Raw genomic sequence first — 22,140 nt, 5'->3', positions numbered from 1 at the left:
AACATTCACAAAATCTTTTTTTTTCATTTGTCAGAATCTTATTTCAATCAGATAAAAATACATGAAAATCTGTAATAAATTCCATCTTTACATCCTTTGAAATTGAATTTTTTCAATGAGGTATAGATAAGATATAATTCTCCCTTCACCAACACTAGCCTATCAACAGCCTAGCTCTTACAAAACCTGTTCATGTATGACATTTTAAATATATCATTATTACCTTGAAATCATTTTAATTTGGTGGGCAAAATTTTTTTGTGAATTTAAGCCTATATCTATAAATATTTCTTGAAGTTTTACAGGGGTACCCATGATATCCCTAATAATTGAACCTCCAATTAACATAATTCGACAATAAACTCATACAGAAACTTAAAATCAAAATTTAATATAATCATGTTAATAAGAAGACAAAGCTAAATAGTTGTATGATTTCCCACTATACTTTTCCCTTCATGAAATTGAAATGAAAATACAAAAGTATAATTGGCCTTCTAATATTTAAAAGTATCCATGTAAAAGTGATTAATTAATGTTTATTTGATAATAAAACAGGTTAATGATAGATTCCATGTCAGTGACATTATCATGCTGCCTAGCAGTAAAGTAATATTGCTTCAAACATTTCTTTGACTTAGTTCAAGAGAAAGGCATGTAAAGTATTTCAGATAGTTGTAAATCTGACCTGAGATTCCTGAAATACAAAAAATAGGGTGTTATACTCCAAAAACAGACACAAATAACAACCAGATTAATGGTATATATATTCTACCTTGTCTCTATCTACACATCATCAAAAAATAAAATGTGTTTGTGAAATATTATACAGAGTGATCAAAAAATGTATATATTATTTTCTTAAGGATGATTACACCCTGAGATTTGACTTTCACACCCCTGAGTTACAGATTATGATGTCCCTATTATAATTACTAAGAGTACTGGACAGCTTTACAGACCTCCTCTCTCTCTACCCCCCCCCCCCCCTCAATCTAATCACTGTCACAGGCAGACAGGGTTAATTTTTGTTGTTTACATGATTATGACTGGGAACACATTGGAGAAGTAATGGTGACGTAATAGAATGTTTGGTTAGATATGAGAGTGGTGTTAAGGTGCACTTCAGGGCGCTGGACTCTGTATGAACATGACCTGAAAACAACGTAAAAATAATGATAATGTCTGGATAGGTTATTGGGGATGAGTTATCAGAATGTGACAGTGTTACAAGTCTTGGTGATTAAGAGGAAACACGCTGTTTCTCATCACAATTCAAAACATGACAGAGTTTTAAGAGTTGATGAGGAACCATTAAATACACACTGTTCTCAGTCACAATTCATACATGCCTGGCCTACATACACAAGCCTTTAATGTCGTAATAATCTAGATTAATCACTTACAGAGTTAGCATTGTTCCTCAAACCCTACCGAGGAAAGAAACAGAGCTCAAGATTGACACTGACAGACAGACACACAAAGTGAAATAGAGTCTGTCACAGACAGGGTCAATAAAATATTAGATATACTTCCCTCAATCAAGACCTTTATAACAAGATTTTGAATTATAGCAAAATCACAGCTACAGTATTATTCTGTGGATACCATTTTTATTTTATTGCCGGGTTATAATTCTTAATTCCTTTCCTATCGTTGGAGTTCTCTTTGTTTCTCTCTATGATCTAATAACTGTAAAAATGAGTATCTTCTGGGGTTTAGGACACGTTTTTGATATAAATATTCCACACACATTGTGTACGGTAAATCACCTTTTTATTTATTTGAACTTTATTTTTGCGTAATAACACGAGATTGCTCACAAAATTTTCACACTTCTAAAAGTTATATAGAACAGTAACCAAAATTGATGTAATTTTGTTAATAAATAAATACCAAACAACAATCTCGTGAAAATAAGCTGTTGCCAAAATTCCGTGATCTACAGCGATTTCAATATTTACAAATGCCGGAATTTTTTTTTTTTAACAATATAAGCTGGGCAATTTGATTCGACTCTAAGCTTACTGTGTACCTTGTGTAAATTTTCCCCTTGCATAATAACAACTTACACAACATTTTAACATATTACAAAATACAAGGGTACCATCTTCTTCATTTTTTATTAATTTCTGGTTGAAATGCCGTATTTGATTGGATAAAAAATTTACTATATATTGAATAAATTGGGTTGCCTACGTCACAACGACTTGCATCAAAAACGTATCGATCCGCCTGACGTTACAAATTTTGTACAAATTGAAGTCATTTTCAAGGGCAATCGTCTTTTTTTCTTACACTAAATGAATGAAAATTAAATTATAAGGAATGAAATTAAAAGCTACCCAATTTAAACGGTATAAAGTGGGTTGGAACAGTTTATGCTTTTTTATAAACCGCTTTGCGGTTTATAAAGTGCAAACTGTCCCAATCCAGTTTATACCGTATAAAATGGGTAGCTATTAAATTCATTCCTTAATCAAGTGGTTTCTCAAATAATAAATTACATGAAATCTATAGCCTGTTGAAATTTATAAATTATTCCTAACACCAATTAATACTATCAATTAAATTGATAATGAATTACAAATAATGAATTGCTTAGATCTTTTTGCTTACTTTCAAGGGAAACAACTCTTTAAAATAAATTTGAACTAAAATGCACAGATAATGCAATATTCTTAAAATGAACAGTTTCAGCTTTTATTTGAGTTTCTCTATACTAAGGACACAGCAGACTGTGCTATACATGGCATTTTGATCACATGTTACCTGTGTTCACCTGAAACTCACCTTAGCAAGGTCAGGTATGTCACTTTTGTCAATACCCACACTCTAAAATAAAAGACAGAAAAATTAAACAAAACATTCAAACATGGCTTAAATGTATGTCTATCTTTTTAAAAAATAATATATAGTTCTTATGTTTATCAATCCTTACAGTAAATTTTTGAACACATCAAAATAATCCAAGACTGGCATGCATATAACAGAAAATTTAGGTACACTTTAAAGTAGATAGACACAAATAAAAATGTTGATTTATATCCGGAGAGGAATGTATGAAGCATGTTCTGAGAAAAAGAAATAATGGTAACTGAACATGACCATGCTTCTGATCTGTCCTATCCCTCCATTTCTTACAATCATATTACAGATGTATGTATTAATCTCTCAAAATTTAAACAATAAAAACATCAGACAAAGCAGTGTGGAATTCTGCACTTTTCTTCTCCATCTACTGACACTGTGAGACAAAAGTGTAGCATCAGTACATGTTGTATTGTTTGTAAGGTAACTTTCACCATAACATCCACCTCTTCACTTGACTTTAACCCCCCCCCCCCCCCCCCCCCCATTCCTACAATTAATTCCTTTGGATCCTTGGTGATGTGTGCTATTTACTGTGTTATACATGCAGTTAAAATGTCAGGAGTGTAATACATAAGCTTGTGACTCAAAAGTCACCAGGAATCATACAGAAATGATTAACTTCCGTTACTTCTGATTAAATATGTAAATGTCTCTGCTAATCGCATACACAATGAACAAAGAGAGAAAGCAAACATGAAGTTGCTATGGCAACTAAAATCTACCTGATGGGGATTTTTTGAAGCATTCTGTGAAAAAGTAAATTTCATAAAAGCAAAACCTATAAATGAATAAACAAAATCAAAAAATAATAATAAATTGCTGGGCTGTCCAATGTACAACACAAAATTGTTGTATACAACCTTTCCATATTTAGATTCCACAGTCTACAGTTAAGTGAAATAAGAAAAACAATAAAATTTCAATTTGACTTACACCAAAAAAAAAAAAAAAAAAGAAAAGAACAGAAAAAAGAAAATAAAAACTTAAGTCAGAAGGACAGAAGATAGATACCGAACAATAAACATAGTCAACAAAACTAATAGTGAGAAAATGTGTAGTAAGTGGAAATCAAAATTCACTATTCAATCAATGTTTTAAATATTGGTTAAAACTAAGCATTCTGATACATGAAATGCATACCAATGAATTTTACCAGTTTTGGGATTGCTTCACCATTATATATCAATGATATATAACTAGAGCTATCTAAGATAAATACCCTCTGTCTGTACTCGTATCCTGAGCCAGGCAGAGGCTGTGCAGCTCTTTTATTTTTCTTTGCATCCGCAACAGCAGAATTAGAATTCGCAAAAAGACTTTTATATATAAACACAGTTAAGTCTTGAATTTGCAACTTTACTTTGAACAAGAGTATTAGTATAGCAAATGTTAAATTAGCAAATTAGTTTTGCCATATGCAATGATTCATTGTGAATTTAAAAAAGAAAATTTTTTCTGTCATTTTAAGAAGAATAGAGCTTTTAGCATCACATTTCTGATACAGAAGCCTAGCTACAACCTACTCACTTATACTACAGCGATAACAAATGATAATAAATAATTTAACTGTTAATTAGACTTACTTCTGCGGTTTTCAGGAATTCTGATACTTTATCCATCCGCACTAAAAATCTCTTGTAAATTTCTAAAGCATCTTTGCATTGCTTTTTATTCATATCAAAGTATTTTTCTGAAAAATAAATCACAATTTTTTTTCAAGTTAAATCTACAAATCTACCAATTGACTGGCCAAAAAAAATATGCAGAATCTCTTTAAACTTCATCAGAATACAATAATTCAAACATACTGTAATTTGTGCTTAAGGACTGAATCCTTTTCGAAAAAAAAACATTCTGTGATGAGAATTTTCATAGTTTTGGGGAAAAAAGACACAAGAATATGACTTTTTTCTAAAAGAAATGAATTCTAAATTATTGCGAATTGTCTTTGATAAAAAAGTCCCATACTTAGATAACTGTTCCCTACCTAATAACTTAATGATGTTCCCTACCTAATAAATTAATGATGTTCCCTACCTCATAACTTGATGATGTTCCCTACCTAATAAATTAATGATGCCGTCATTATAACAGGCAAACAATCTAATCAGGTCTTTAAACATTAGAAGAAAACAGGCGTTGATGACTCCGTTTGTAAGCTCATTTGGAGCACACTGTAAGAGATAAACATTACATTTTATCATTTTACAATATAAATCATCAGAAAAATTACAGAATTACCCTCACTGCTTAAGGTTCATCACCCCCACTGTTCACTTGTATAAATTTGGCTTTTATGATAATCATTTCCTAAAAGATCTCTAAACCATCTATAGATGAAATCAAAATGTGAACAATTTCAGCAAACATTGTGCTGCAGTATTTGACAGAAATCGTGGTATAATTTGACAAATTTTAAAGGGATTAATAGTTGTTAATCCAATTAGAGTTATCTCTCTTATCCGAGGGTCAATGAATCTTAAAATCTGACATGATTAAACATGACAGAATTATCATGTCATCTTTAAATATGACATATCTAAGATGTCAACATGACTTGACCAAAAATGACAGATTGACTATTTACTTACATCAAATTCTAACAGCGAGTCTAACTGCTTCTGAAGGGCTGGTAGTGTCTTTAAAAGCTAGAATAAATCAATCAAAATGACACATCTTTAAAACATTAATTAATGTTTTCGTTACAGTTTGCTAAGTTTTTGTTCTACAGCTGGCATCATTATTCTACTTGTACACATGAACTTTAACCTTTGTCCTTAATGAGCTACCGGAGAGCCAGTCATTCATCTAAATCATCAGTATCATTATTCCAATTAATCCAAACACATTTCAGTTATAAAATAAAGTTTCAAAGTTTTATTTTTTAAAAAATAAAAAAAAATCAAATATAACAGAACATGTATTATGCGTCTAAGAAATCAATTTTCCTGTCCAAATATGGAAAAAAATCAAGAGTCTTTTTTTCTTTTAACATTAATCAAAGTCAAAAATATGCAGAATTACCTACCTTAGCATCATTATTATCATACCCTCCCCATCAAACATTCTGTAATCCTTACCTTATCTGCATTCATTGTCCTTAATAAGCCATCATCCTTGCTGAAAAATACAATGAAAAGTTTAGACCTTTATCAGTAGGCTCTGTTGTAAATACTCATTCATCAAGTTCAGATGTACCAAAAATAAATAAATAAATGGAAGTTAAAACGTTTACATACAATTAACTTAAGTAAATGTTGATGTCTCGCTGGTGGTATTCTTACGTTTTTATAAGCAAGCATATTTATATATAAAATTTCATGTACTGTAAATTATTTTTTATTCAAGAGAAATATATTTTGGCGTAATTACACAAGACGGTCTAGAAATATATTTTGGCATAATTACACAAGACGGGCTGCTCGCAAAAATTTTACTCTCCTGTATATATTTATTAGTATAGATTATGTACAACAAAAATTTGAGTTCGTGAAAATTTTGTCTAGCTTATAAAAACCAAATGCCTATCTCCCTAAAATAAGGTGTCACGAAAATTTGGTGATCTACAGTAGTCATGATCAAGTTGCTAGGGAATATCAAACTTACACATTTAAAATTCAGATTCAGTCAAACCTCGTTATCTCAAACTCAGTGGGACCAAGAAAAAACTTCAAGAAATCAGAGGATTTGAGGTATCCAGGGTAAAAAAATTAAAGAATAAGGGGTCGGGACTTCAAAATCTGACATATCCATGGTATTCGAAGTATCAGTCTTCAAGATGCTAAAGTTCAACTGCAGGTGTAACTATTAAGGGCGAAAACCCTGTAAGCTAGAACCTGTGTTTGAACCTTTGTATGATACATGTATTTACAATAAAATATGTTCAATTCCTAGATGTTTAATATATTAAATTAAATAAATTTAAAGATCTAGCACATCACTGCTGCTCTAAAGTAGATTAAGACAAATTCCTATTTAAAACTATATTCCCATATTGCGACTCACCCCTGTCAGATAAACAAGCTATAAAGAACAAGAAAACTAGACTACATAATGAAACACCCAAATTACTTTGTCCATTCTGGTTGATTGTTCATTATGACCATTATTTTTTATATTATCTCCCCTTAGAGATATACAGGGCCCTTCACCAAAGCCAATTAGACCCCCCCCCCCCCCCCAACAGTTAGACTTCACTTTAACCAATCATTCTTTCTAAAAGAAAATTAGATTAACATTGATCCAGTTTCCATGTTGATGTTAAAAATTTGAAACATATACTGGTCAACAAATAGAGGGACATCAAGTAAGTGTATGCAAGAGAAACTTTGATCAGGAGAAGGTTCGTTTGATCCTATGGCTTAAGTCTGCTAAAGTGCAGTCAATTCAGCTACTGCTCTGTTTAACAGTGGTACTTATAGAGGCCATAGTAGATTATTGATCTCCCTAACATCAGTATTTCTATTTGAAATGTAAACACGGAAGATGCTCTAGTGTAACTCTTCTGTTCGTTATCCCCCTGCTGACAAGCCTACACTGGATACCCCAGCCTGATTCTGATGGTCCTCCATTGTTTCTGTATTGAACATAATGACTTTTCAAATCAATAAAACTCCCTCAATTCCATAAACGACCTCCTAAGATGCTGTGTTACTGTCGGGCAGATTTCATTGATCATGCCTCTTTCTGGTTGGCTGTCAGTGTATGCTTTATTCCAGTATTTGCTAACACTATGACATAGACCCCCAGAGTTTTCTACGAATGCAGATATATCCAGCTCTATATACAGAGCAAATTTGGACTGAATTCCAACACATTTTATCAAATGAAACTACTGATATTTCATCATCTTTTAAAAGCAACATGAGATGTATTTTTGAGAATTTTGATTTTCTGTAAAAATGTGTTTTCTTACAAATTTTATCAGCAGAAAGATATCTGTAATATTGAACACATCTAGTGTAGTACTATATATTCTGTACTGGATAACAAAAATGAAATTTTGCTTCAATCAGAGCACAACATTACTTTAGGGGTACATGTTTATGTTGGTGGGATTAAAGGGGAGTTTTTTCCACTTACCCTCTTTTGACTTTGCAGAAATCAAAGGCCATTTGCCGATAGGAGACAGCTTTCTCATTTAAATATTTGGAATATCGTCTAATGAAGGTTGACATGTCATAGCCTAAAAAAAGATAAAATTTGTTCAACAAAAAAATAATCAAACAGACCAAATACTTCTCTCAAATTATACAGTTATAAATGTATAAAAACTGACAAAGAGATCATATTAGCATGATAAGAATTTGTAAAAACTTAACATGAGCAATCAGACCTGTGAGTAAGGAAACGTCAGGCTGAGGACGAAATATCTGACAATGAGGCATTAGGTAGTATACTGAAAGTCACCAACACACCCAAAACTAGACGTACTAACTTTTCAGAGGAGCAAATAACATCTGAGGAATTATTTTTAGTCATTTCTATTCACAACTGAAAAATGCCTTCAGTAAGATTTCTTTAAAGCTTTGGGTTGGTAGTGCCATTTACATGATAATGCAATGATGATTGATAATAAATTTATGCAAATGATGCAATAATTTGACGATGATAGTGTGATGATATCACGACAACGCAATGATACGATAGTGATGACTTTATAAAGCAATGATGATGGTGCGATGACACAACCACATGATGCTCTATCACACATCTGTACCATCGCATCATCATTGCATCAATACACCATTGACTACAGTAAATGTACATTTGGCGGAAATTGATTTTTTAGCAAGTTAGCATAAATTTGAATAAGCGGTTTCTGAATATGCTAAATGTACATAAATAATATACAAGGCCTGTACTTGATTTAGCAGAATCTGCTTTCCGTCAAACACGCTAATTAGAAAACAATGCCAAATGTAATACGTTTACAGTATGTGTTGATGGTATGATGGTGCGATAGTAAACTTCACAGCTTTATCCTGATTCTATAAGGTTGACAAGTACTCTTACCTTGGACTCCCTGTTTATCGATGAACTGTGCCAAGTTGAAGGAGCAATTATTGGAAGCCAGGTACTGTGTGAACCTCTGTAATAAAACAAGACATACAGGAATGAAAAAAAAGTTTAGGGATAAACTTGTGAATCACCAGAGGCAAAATCTTTCAGTATTAATTCATATTTGACCTCTGAACTCTAAGTGTGGCCTTGACCTAACACTGACTTGTAAAGTTGTAATCAAAAGAATATTTGGAAAAAAATATCAAATCGCTCATAGAATAAGCAAGTAAAACAATGTTTTCATCACTAATAAATGAAACTTTGATTGGGGTATGTCAATGTGAAACAGTCCTACAGCAAGTATTTCAGATTTTAACGACTGTAAGAGTTTGAACATCTCCCTCCAGAATAAATTGATGCAGTCTTGGGGTTCTTACCTCATTTCCATAGTTCATAAGGTTGTGTGTGGTGATGAGAGCTTTGAAGACAATGACCCAGCTCTGGTGTTGGGTGCGTTCGATTAGAAGATCTGCTAGCTGGGGGATTGAGACATTGGGTTCGTTTGTACACTGTATTAAATCTGAAATACAAAAGAGATCTTACTCACTGAATGTACTGTATGTAAAAGTCATTGAAACAATGAATGTACTATTGATACATGTCTAAATAACAAATAAAACTCACTTCTGAACTTCTATAAACAGAACTCACTGTACACCATTATAGAATTTCCCCACCAACTGACTTCTATGTCATAATGAATAGGACTAAATGATATACCTACTGTAAATGTTCTCTAAATAAATACACTGACAATATATATTATATCAAGTAGTAAAATAGACAGTGCTAAAAATAGAAATCATTGGCATGGCTAATTTAAAATAGAACTCACTACTGTAAACTGAGCTACAATTTGGAAACACTTAAGATATTTTTTTGTGAATACCCCAATTCATAAGCCTAAATTTGATTGATAATAATTAAAAAAAAAATAAGAAAATCTGGAATGAGCTTTCTTTTTTTTAAATTATGAAAGTCATTCTTATCACTGTGACATCCTATGTTCATCAATAAGCATACATGAGAACTGGTTAACATTATAATTGTATTATCACAATTAGTTTGAATGCATTATACTCAAGATTAACTAAATAAAAAAATGATACTCAACAAAGAAAAATGAATTTATTTTTTATATTTAAATCAAGCAAGGAATCCCCTCAATGTTTATCTTTTTATCAGTCTCAGTGTTTTATCAGAAAATGCCAGCCTTCTGCTATCTGTACTGTATGTTTATCAATGTAAAAAATCATCCTGAACCCTTCAGATTTTAATATCTTAAACTCATGTATGAAATGACGAAATATGATATCCCAATGACCTTCTAACAATTGACTCTCGGGTAGAAATTGTTATCTTGGGAGTAAAGCATTCCATCAACAATTTTAAGAATGAAAACACACTTCTATAAGGTACTGCATCTGAGGCTCTATACAACAGTAGCACTGTAGAAAAAGGTGGGGTTCTATTATAGATGCTTAAAGGGGAAATATTAGGGGAGTTTTGGCTTGAGAGGGGACTTTGGAGGGGCACAGATCTGGGGGCTTGGGAAGGGGGAGAGAGACAGGGGGTTCCTCTATAGAGCCTTGAAAGGGGGTCAATTATTAGAGGCTTGGAAAGGAATGGGCGGGTTCCTTATATGAAGGTCTGGAAGAAAAAATGAACTTGGTATAAAGTTTTCGTGGGTAAAAGGTGGGACTTTAATACCTTGATCAAAGATAACCATCATTTTCAGCAGACACACATAATATGATACATACTGTCACTACTTTTTTTTTTCATTTCTAAACAAAAAGTACTGTTGATTTGAGGTAGACACAATCTCAAACCCTAATACCCCCCCCCCCCCTTCCCCTCAATCTCTTCCACTGAATATTGTTTAGGCAGAGTAAGCAATTGGTAATAGGTTATGTGTATCCCATTCATGTTACATCATCACACTCTACAGTATAAACACAGTGACTGAATTATTAATACTGAATATTCTTTGTTCAGTGGGAGTTATTGATTCCTCCCTCATAGGGATCTCACTGAGAGACACTGCAACACTAGAACTCTGACAGGAAAACTGTGAACATGCCTACCTACCCCACCCCCCTGAGAGTCATCTATATTATATATAGTAATACAACTAATGACCAAGTCTTAATGTCAATCATAAAGCTTCCTCTCCTTATCAATACTTTTACCTTCACTTATAAAAGCAAAAAACTAAAATGGATTAACCCTGCATGCTTGGTGTTTTATTCATTCAATAAGAAGGGCAAGGGACTGGACAGTGGGGGTTCCTTCACATAAACATTTTTCTCTCATTCTATTACATAGTTTCTTCATCGTACCATGAGCACATGCTCAGTTTCCAAATATTTTGTATGTAGCCTCCAAATGATCAATAAAATAAAAACACTTCCATGACCGCAGGGTTAGAAACTCCCTAAAATTACAACTCGCAAATAATTGCGAGTACCAAGAAAGTGAACTCGCAATTTTATGAGACTACTCACAATTTTCATATAAAGTAAAATTTTATATAAATTAAATACATGTAACTTAAGGAAAAGGTAACTACTGTACAATACACAAAATACAGCTACAGGGTGACTTTTATTTAAATTACTGATTTAAATCAAAAGTATTGTGTTCTGTCATATTATATAATTTTGCTACAGTTTCAATGCAAAGAAAATCAACTCGCAAGTTTTTGCGAGTTACCTAATTTTTAACTCGTAATTTGGGAATTCTAACACGCGTTTTGGGAGTTGTATATAGTGAATTTCGAACCCTGTGACCTTACAAATCAATAGCTGACAGGTGCTTTACAATTTAGGTCTATGGTTTCTGAATAAACCCAGTCATTGCTTCCTTAATCTTGCTTGTCAAGACTTTATTCTGCTAGTCTTAGCACTATAATAGGGCTACATCATTAGCAAATCTCCATCCCACCCTCCCAACCCCATCCCAGCCTGCCCTTTTAAATTTCATGAAAAATTCAAATTTTATACTGCACGGGAAGCTAAAAACAGTATTTAAAAAAGTCAATTGAGACAAACAAGGAAAAGAATCTGAACTTAGTTAGCTTCAGTTCAATACTGTTGAATTATGGTTGTAAATACCATGAATACTAATGCACTAAACACTCAAGCACTTAATAGCATTATACAAGAGAGACATTGTTAGAGTTTTGTTATAATTCCAACTACATGTACCGATGCCATGTCCTTACAAAACATAAAAATATAAAAATTCTTATTTTATATACCAAATCCTTATAGCAGAGTCAACCCCTCTCTCCCAACTTCATCTCTCCAGCAAATCTTTACAGTGTGTGCACCACCACCTCATTTTTCCAGCAAATCTCTCGATTGAAAGCTTTACAGTGTGTGCCACAACCCCAGCTACAGCCTAAGACATTTCTCCAGCAAAGCTTTACAGTGTGTGCCACAAACCCTGATAAGGCCTAAGACATTTCTCCAGCAAAGCTTTACAGTGTGTGCCACAAACCCTGATAAGGCCTAAGACATTTCTCCAGCAAAGCTTTACAGTGTGTGCCACAATCCAAGATACAGCCTAAGATATTTCTCCAGCTAAGCTTTACAGTGTGTGCCACAACCCCCGATATCTCCAGCAAAGTATTACAGTGTATGCCACAACCCCAGATACAGTCTAGGACAATTCTCCAGCAGAGCTTTACAGTGTGTGCCACAACCCCCGATATCTCCAGCAAAGTATTACAGTGTATGCCACAACCCCAGATACAGCCTAAGACATTTCTCCAGCAAAGCTTTACAGTGTATGCCACAACCCCAGATACAGCCTAAGACATTTCTCCAGCAAAGCTTTACAGTGTGTGCCACAACCCCATTTTTCTCAACTGAAAGCTTAAGAGTGTGTGCCACAACCTCATCTCTCCAGCAAAACTGAAAGTTTTGAGTGACTGTACCACAACCTCTTTGAATTAAGACATTTCTGTAAAACATCTAAGTTATATCCATAATGCCATCCCCTGACCAGTGCCTTTTATTCCTTCCAAGCCTACATGACTAGACATTGTCTAATTAAGGTAAACATGACATATGATTATTACATCTTTAACATCTGTTTATTTACTGTAATATGTATGGGTTGTTAGGTCAGTTAACTGTAATATGTATGGGTTGTTAGGTCAGTTAACTGTAATATGTATGGGTTGCTAGGTCAGTTAACTGTAATATGTATGGGTCATTAAGTCAGCAAACTGTAATATATGCCTGGGTAGTTAGGTTGAGTTAACTGTAATATATGCCTGGGTCCCTCACATTTACACCCATTCTCATCATGAGTTTAGAAGGACAAACCACCATGTCATCAGTTTCCTGCCTTACCAAATTTTTTTAAGTTAAAACTGACCAATGTCTGACAGACATCATAGACAAGTCTGCTTTAGATTTGTGTGTATACATAGGCAATAACTTGAGATGCTTAGACCATGTTCAATTTTATATATGTGGCACATGTGATGAATTAATGTTATGTGTTCCCATTTAACAAGTTCAAGTTGAAATCTGATTCCTGGTAATGTTTGGATTGTTGGAATCTAAAGTAGATAAACTGAGCCCTAAATCCATCCACAATTAATGCTGAATTTCACTGAGAAAAAAAAACTGTTCACAGTTTACAGAGTAGGCCATGCCTTTATCCACAGATCAATAAGTCTTTACTGCAGTTAGAGGCCTGACATTCCAGCACTAGTACACAGGATTCTGTTCCAATAGCCTCCTTCATGGAATGACTTCTACAGTTTGATAAAGATGATATAAGATTCAGCAATTGATTGATTATTCATTCTAGGACATCCTGTGTTGTATAGTGATGCCCTGCTAGTTACAGCTGTATCAACTCCATAGCTGTGGAGTATTGTCATGCATTGGTCGATGTTTGATTATGAAACTAAAAGTACTCACTCACTGAATTATTGAAAGAACACCAGGCTTACTGCATGTACTGATTTGTAATATAATTACAAATTAATTCTACTCATTTTTAAAACATCTTAATATTTACTAGGTTCATTTCAAATGAATGTTCACATGTAATCTAGACATGTTCTAAACCTGCTAATGTGACAAGATTGCTAGATTCAGCAAATATCTATCGGATTAAATATGCAAATAAATAAACATAAATAACATTTTTTTCAGCTAATTGTTAATTTTATGCATTGATTTCACTTAGTAATTATCAGATAATTCACAGATGCCCAAACAAAACCTGACACTTGATTCAAACTTCCAGGGTATCTAAATTCGACCCTTGTTCACAATGACGCAAAACTCATAGTAAACAAAGAACAAAATCAATTTTACAGATTATAAAAGAAGATCAAATCTAATATGTTAAATCTTGAGTGAACAAAATCCTATTTCTGGGTACAAGGAAAATGAAGCTATAAACAGACACACACTTTTCTGACAGTGTCACAACTTCCTTCCCAATGTGAAGTATCATACATTGTAGAAATCTGATTGTACAATGTCTTTTTTAAGAAAGCCATGTCTTTTTTACACTTAAATGTTATTTACAAATTAACATATCAATATCAATGCCCATGGGCCACAATGCTCACCCGAGTCACTATGGCCTTACTGTTCATCAGCAAACTTTTTCCCCATTTATTCAAATAAAACTTTGATTGCCTATAGTGGCCCCACCCTACCCCTGGGGTCATGATCTAAACAAACTTTAAGTGCATTACCTAAAAACTACTCAAAATTGAAGTTAAATTAAAAACAATGTTAAAAATCTCAATAAGCAGTGAACACATTGTTTTGCTAATGCTTTTTGTACAAGGTATCACCCATCAACCAAGAACCCAGATTTTGCTTAGACCCCACACTAATTAGGTGTTTGGGTGGCATATGTGATTAAGCCACGAATTGCTTAAATTAAAATTTAAAAAAAAATCTTAGATGTGGCCAATAATTTTTTTTTTCAGGGTAATTTCGATGAGGTGGGAGGCAATTCCAAACAAATGGGAGGCAATTCCAAACAAACAATAATTTTATTTTGGCCTTATCTTCACTACCTCAGGATGCTTCCATATCAACATGACTAATCATGCCCTTGCTGTTCTTGAATAGAAGAATTTTAAAGATTTTTTTTCCCCTTAGCTATCTTATGTAAAACTTGAACACCTTTTGTGGCCCACTCTACCCCTGAGGGGTCATGGTTTGAACAAACTTTGATTTACACTACTTGAAGATGATTCCATATACAACTAATCATGCCTTTGTTGTTCTTTGAGAAGTTGTAGAATAAGTTTCTACTGAGTATACATGAACATAATACTTAGGCCAAATAAAAAAATGTGTGGTTCCGGTTACACCTCCAAACAAATTAGGGTAGGTAGGTAGTTATTTTTTTTTTTTAAATATAATAAACGTCAAAAATATTATTGAATGTTCTTGAATTAACTATTGGTGATATTAGTGAGATAATACTATTGCTTTCTTTCAAGTGGTGACATTTGTAACTGACAAAACACTTGTACGGCGTGTTGAAATGATGTTGCCAAAGAAAGCCACCATTGCTGAAACTAAAACTAATACCAGAGCCAATGAGAGAAATCGGGGAAAATTACGGAAATTTGAAAATTGTCAAAAAAAAGTTTAGGGTCGGGGATATAAAATAGAGACGGTCGGGTAACCGGAACCATTCATATTTTTTATTTGGCCTTATCCTGTTTTTTTCTTACGGTCATACTCATAAATTCTTCCCAGTAAAAGTCATATTGCTGCAGTATTCATTGCGTCATTTGTCATTGGTCAAAATTACTCACTGAAGCAGTATCCAAGCAGGGGTTTCTTTGGACGATTCCTGTCCAAGTGATTTGCATTTTAATTTATGTAAAAACTAACCATTTTATTAAATAAATTATTTTTGCATAAATTTCACTTGAAACTTTGTTAAATGCCAAGCCAGGAATATTCATTGAATAACTTTCTACACAAATAATTTCAGGATTTCTCAAAATGGCTTTACTTATCCGTAACTTTTTGGACGATACAGCCTCTTTTTGGATATCATAATAGTCTAGTAAACACCTGATGCTCATGGAAATAAAATTATTATCGACACAATACATCAAAAATGCTTAATTTTGATTCTGCATAAAACAGATACATGTACATACACAGAAATGTTATTAAGTTAACAAAATATCTAAAGGTGTTCATGAATGATTGAAATTATAATCCAGTTGGTTGAAATTACACCACCCTACCCTAGATATTTAGAGAACTTTTCTCAGAAATTTGAGCCATTTTATGATTTACTTCTTTTTTCCTGAAAGTATTATTGCCCATTTCCAACATATGTCGAGACTTTAATGTAAATGTGTTACATAAAATACACCAACGGAACACTCTCTAGCAATCAGGAACCAATTGCTTTAACCACATTCTGAAAACACCTGTCCAGTTTACATGATTTCAAAATCATTCCTATGTTGGAACATTCTAAGGGCAATCTGGTGATATGATGCAGACTGGAAATGGGAAGGGGGGGGGGGGGGCACTGCAAAGGAAAAAAAATCTGGCTAAGTAAATACAGTTTTCAACTGTCATTCATTTACTACATCATTATTTTGTCTATCTTCCATTGAAAACTTTAGTGCAACCATTACAGCTCTAAAACAGGCCAGGCCCAGAAACCCCATGAACACGAAAATCTTATAGCCTGCTACACATCTGTATACATGTATGTATTACAGCAGTGCGTTTGTTAGCAAAAAAGGCACCGAAGTACATCGATTAATCAAAAATCCATTTTGACAGCGTTGCATACAGAGTTGAAACATTGATTATACCAGCAGGGGCAGACAAATTCTGACTACTGACTGTTGTCACTGCAGATCCCCATATTCCGACAGGTATTCCGACCGAGAATTCTGTCAAACTACTGCGCTTTACGTAACATCCGAGTGACCATGGATAAACCTTCATTTGCAGTCTATCCACTAATTACACAAACCATCCTACAGACCAGTACTTACAGTCTAAATGTTTCTTTTTGGGTCCCATCACCTCCTCGGTAGTAGCTTTACACACAACCTTGGCCAATCCTTGGCCTGCAATACTGTGTTTTGCCGCTGTAACGCGGTCCATTATGCTTTGTTTTGACATTGCTGTTAAATTATCGTGTTTCCAATCACTGAATTCGAATATTAGGGCCAAACGACCCCCTCCTCTGGTCTAAGACCCTCTCCGTACAACGTGAAAAGGGGAGGATGTGCGGTACGTATTTCAAGATGGCGGTTCTGAATAACATAACCTGTCACGTGACTGGGGACCATTCATTAGTGGCATAGTTGGACGAGTTAGTTCTAAAATTGATATATTCAACATAAATAATTTACAAATATCTAACCAGAATATGAAAATCAATAAAATAGACAGAACAGAAAGTTTGAGTGTTTATTTGGCATGTTAGTCATGTGTAATATTATAATTTATTTATTTATTTATTTATTTATTTATTTATTTATTTATTTATTTATTTATTTATTTAATATTTATTTATTTATTTATTTATCTATCTATTTACTAGTATTTATTTATTTATTTATTTACTATAGTATTTATTTATTTATTTTCTACTTATTTGTTTATTCATTCATTCATTTATTCATTAATTGTCGAATCTTTGACTTGAACATATTGTGTAATTCACAGGCACTTATATCTTTAATCATTTTTTACCCCACAGTGTAGTAAATTATAGGGTGACAAAATTATTACAGAAACAAATGCCAATAGTACGTGTAATAACATTCTGATAAACAGAAGATCGGAAACAAGTTCCGTCAACTTACAAGCTCCTCTCCTGATAATTAGAAAGTACAATAATATTGCAATAATGAAAAAAATTACATAAATGTACTGAAATATTAGCTAAATATTCCATATTCATTTATATATTTATGAACTGCTGAAAAAAAAGGAGTTCATATCACAAGTTTGACACCCCAACGCAGCAGATGTGTTTGTATTTTACAATGAGAAAATGCTTCTCTAACTTCGTTCTAATTTCAGTGAGTTCCATTTTCGAATAGTGTCGGGTACAAAAGATTATTTGTAAAGTTCTAATCTACTTATTGGAACATTGTAATCTTCACTGTTTCGTGTTTTATGTAATGAACCCTTTTTTATGGGGGGGGGGGGGGGGGGGGAGGAAAGATACTTAAGTAGTCAGGTACTTGATAATAGTATGGATTTTGAATTAAATTATTAACCCAGCTGTATGACGACATTTAAATTAACAAGAGGTTCCCAGCCTGTTTCTAAATAGAGAGATTCGTCGATTCTAAACGTGGTAAACCTGCATCAATTTTAGCGGCACTTAACTGAACTTTTTCTATTTTTTTTCCATTGCATATAAATAACTTGTAAACTATTGTAAAATATCCATCTCTGAGAAATCACAGACAATCATGCAGCAAACTTTACAATCTTCAATACTTTGAACAATGCATGTTTCAAATACATGTAGCTATGAAAAAGGGGAAAAAACAGTATAGTGTGACCCAGCCAAAAAAAAGAAAGAAAAGAAAAGAAAACGAACAAAAACAGCCTGATATTTGAAAAAAAAAATCGTTTTCATGAAAAAAAAATGCATACATGTTTAAAAAATATTTTTCCATGATTTTACAACCTAGAAGAGAGACTGGTCTGCATTATCACTAACAACAGAGGGGTCATCTTTCTTGCTCAGTGGCAATACATGAGGCTATTTTCCAATCGTTTGGAAAAGATTTTTTCTAAAAAGCATACATAAGGGTTTTGATATCGTAAATTCAGTACATTTTAACACTACTGAGATGACATATTGTCTGGACCAGTAGCCTTATTCACAGGCAAAATCGAAATAATATCAAGAAACTCTTATAAGCTTGGTCATATCTTTAAATATCGGATTTTTTGGCATTATATAAATACTGCATGTAGTTGTGTGTAACATTTTCACCCCAAGAAAACCCTTGTCAACCTCGGCAGCGCCTCGGATGACAATGGTTTTCTTGGGGTAAAAATTTTCAATGTTACACTCAACTACATGCAATATTTATTATATTATACTGAATGTTTTATACAAATACTTATAACAGTGAACCTTGCGCGCATAAATTCTGCGCAGTCACTATTTTTAAGAATATCATCCGTCGTCAAGCAATGTTGACTGTTGCTACGCTGGAGGGCGTGGCTTCAACATTCAGCGGGTAACAGTGTTTTTTAACAAATGTTTCTCGACGAATCATATTCAACTAATTTACATGAAAGTATAATATTACAGAAATAATAACTGTTTGCTAAATTATGTTCTTTACAGACAAGATTTGTTTATTCATGTTGTTTTCTATATATGCATGTGTAAATCGCATATTAGTTCGATAGATGAATGTACTATTATCTTGAATATATACCAGATGTAAATATAATTCAATATTAAATTTACATCTGCGTATATTCGTACCATTTTCATAAAGCAGGGGGGAAATGAAGTAGTTAAAACCTTTTGAAAATCGTTTGTACAATTTAATTTTAAAGATTCGTTAACAAGATGGCTCTGTTACTTTTGAGATTTTTTAAAAATTATTTCCTATGTTCCCCTTTGAATTCCTCTTTAAAGATGTGAGCACCTGAGGGTATTGCAATGCCAATTTTTTTTTACCGGAGGTATATATTTCTTCCGCATGAAGTATGAGTAGTAGTGTAACCCCTGTTGTTTTAAGAAGACTTTTAACTTGTTTACCCTCTACATTCCCTGTAAATATATATTTCAGTCATTTATTTTTGGCCACACCCTTTCCCTGTGGCCATGATTTTAATAAACTTGTTTATTCAATTTCTGGGATTTTTGCACATCAGTATGATTTATATTGTGGCTCTGCCGTTCTTCAAAATCTTTTAATTCTTTATACCACATCCTTCTCAACTGAAGCCATAATTTGAAGAGAAAAAATGAATTTCATCTACCCATGGAGAGATTAAATTTTCCTCTTTTTACGAATTTTGTTTAAAATCCAACCCTAACTATTGTGACCAGACCCCAGCATACCCCTGGGGTCCATTATTTGAAATTATTTTTTTATATTTACTAACATCAATAACATCAAAACGTACTACTTGCTCACAGAATTTAGAAATCCTCATTTACAATATCTATGTTAAGTTTATGGAGACCAGGTCTTCCAAACATCTGTAGTATAATTCCCATGGTACTTATAATTGTGCCCCTGTATTAGCAGTTTTGTTGATGTAGGCTATTCATATGAAGCAAAATTAGTTCAAAAACTTTCACATGAAAAAAAGAAGTCAATTCGACTTATAGATCTATCGACAATGTTTTATCAATTAATAAATAATTAAATATAGTCATTTTCATTCTTAATTACGTTGATTCAATACTCCCACTGAACTCGACATATTATGTTTATTCAGGCAAAGATATACATTACAAATCATAATACAAATACATTAATAATAATAATTATTTGGGATCGCATAAAGACTTCACAGAGTCTGACAAATCTTGTTCATATAATTTGTCTACTAATAACGGGGTACAATTATTACTCATGGGAATTCTAACGGATTATTGGAAGACCAGGTCTCCAAAAGCTACATATAGATACTGCCAATGAGAAAATCTTTCTACTATCATTAACCTCGGAGTATATTTGAATTAGAATATTTTTAATACAAGAGGGTCAAGGGCCTTAACGGTCACCTGAGTATAATACAACAATTTAGAGGATCCATAGAAGTATAAAACAAAATTAACTGAAAGGCAAAGCGATATATTGCCCAAGAATTTCAAAAATCTGGTAAAAATACCCTTGCTTATTGTAACGTGCTAACCCCGAGTGATTTCCTTGGGATCATACTTGGTTTTCCCAAGTCTTAAAGGGATAAAGAATGCAAAATATACAAATACAATGGACACTTGCCTATTGTGTAAGGTACACTATTCAATATATACAGATGTGTTTCAGTCACATGCCTAGTGCTACAATTCAGTACACACAGAGTTGGCTAATTGCTACTTGTCACTAATTACAACAAGTCACCCTGACTCTCTGTGATTTTTTATTCACTTTGATAAAGTATAAAACAACTTTATCCATGCAGTCTCTTGTCAAACATGTCTTTGCGTGACAACAACTCATCAACTGTCAAACAGATCACCACAGTATAAACATGCTGTATACAATTACAACTTCTAAATATATAAATAATCTTTATGTCAGTCTTTTTATATTGCTTTCCAGGCAAGAATCTGACTTTGAGCATGCTTTTCTCATTTAAATCAAACATTCATTTATTTTGTTCCTATGTATATAACATTCTTTCTTGTATTCATTCAATTAAATGACCTGTTAATTAAATTAAATACAAGGATTTCTTGATTAAAACATCTAGCAAAGGGGAGTAACTCTCATATACTTCACTTATTACAATTATGTACTCTGTTTAGCCCCTAGATAGTAGATACTCAGGGACAAAGAAAGGCACATTTACTTAAAGTTATATTTAATACATTTACATTGATATTATTGCATTTAGTGTGTTTGCTTAGTACTCAGGGGCAGAGGAGAAGATTTTCAAAGCATTATTGCATTTTTGTTAATTAATCAATAGAGCCCTTCCCAAGCACAAGAACTCTTGACCAAGAGGCCATGAAAATCACAATTTTGGAAGAGGCACCCTTTCTCATCATAACTTTGTATTGAGTTTGTTTGCTTAATACCCAGGGGCAGAGGTGAAGATTTTCAAAGCATCAATTTATTTTCAGTATATAATTAATACTCCCCCCCCCCCCCCCCCACACACACAAACCCTAACCCATGGGCCATGAAATTCACAATTTAGGAGGAGGCACTCCTCCTCCTCATAACTTATATAATGTATTTAGTCCATCGGCTTAATACCCATGCAGCCCTAACATGCACCAGAAACCTGACCCAGTGGCCATAATATTCACATTTTTGGAAGATCGGGCACGCTTGCTCATCATAACTATGTACCGATTCGTTGGCTATATACCCAGGAGCAGAGAAGAAGATTTTTAATGATTTTTTTAAGAATTAATGCATTTTCGCTATACAATCATTCGAGCCCCGCCCTAGCGCCAGAACCTCTGACCCAGGGGCCATAATTTGACAATTTT

The 22,140-nt window shown here is 33.3% G+C and overlaps 1 protein-coding gene across 11 annotated transcripts in view; it reads right to left on the bottom strand.

Annotated features, from left to right (window-relative positions):
* The window catches only part of LOC133185181 (phosphatidylinositol-binding clathrin assembly protein LAP-like), a 36,426-nt gene extending 19,190 nt beyond the window's left edge, over positions 1-17,236 (bottom strand). For 10 of the 11 annotated variants that reach the window (XM_061320256.1, XM_061320265.1, XM_061320261.1 and 7 more), the window contains exons 1-11: positions 16,970-17,236; positions 9,315-9,457; positions 8,890-8,965; positions 7,957-8,059; positions 5,955-5,994; positions 5,466-5,522; positions 4,937-5,048; positions 4,458-4,564; positions 3,597-3,620; positions 2,794-2,835; positions 1,407-1,430 (exon numbers count right to left, since the gene is read on the bottom strand). In XM_061320256.1, coding sequence (XP_061176240.1) covers positions 1,407-1,430; positions 2,794-2,835; positions 3,597-3,620; positions 4,458-4,564; positions 4,937-5,048; positions 5,466-5,522; positions 5,955-5,994; positions 7,957-8,059; positions 8,890-8,965; positions 9,315-9,457; positions 16,970-17,099 — 858 coding nt within the window. In that variant the 5' untranslated portion in view covers positions 17,100-17,236. The remainder of the gene's footprint in view (positions 1-1,406; positions 1,431-2,793; positions 2,836-3,596; positions 3,621-4,457; positions 4,565-4,936; positions 5,049-5,465; positions 5,523-5,954; positions 5,995-7,956; positions 8,060-8,889; positions 8,966-9,314; positions 9,458-16,969) is intronic. The other variant, XM_061320262.1, reaches the window with a different exon arrangement.
* Between the last annotated feature and the right edge of the window lie 4,904 nt (positions 17,237-22,140).

Source organism: Saccostrea echinata, unplaced genomic scaffold, assembly GCF_033153115.1.
Source record: "Saccostrea echinata isolate AGI-Se365-2 ecotype Australia unplaced genomic scaffold, CSIRO_AGI_Sech_v1 ptg000012l, whole genome shotgun sequence".
NCBI classification, from domain to species: domain Eukaryota; kingdom Metazoa; phylum Mollusca; class Bivalvia; order Ostreida; family Ostreidae; genus Saccostrea; species Saccostrea echinata.
The sequence above is the reverse complement of the archived record's forward strand: the minus strand, read 5'-3'. Positions and strand labels throughout refer to the sequence as shown.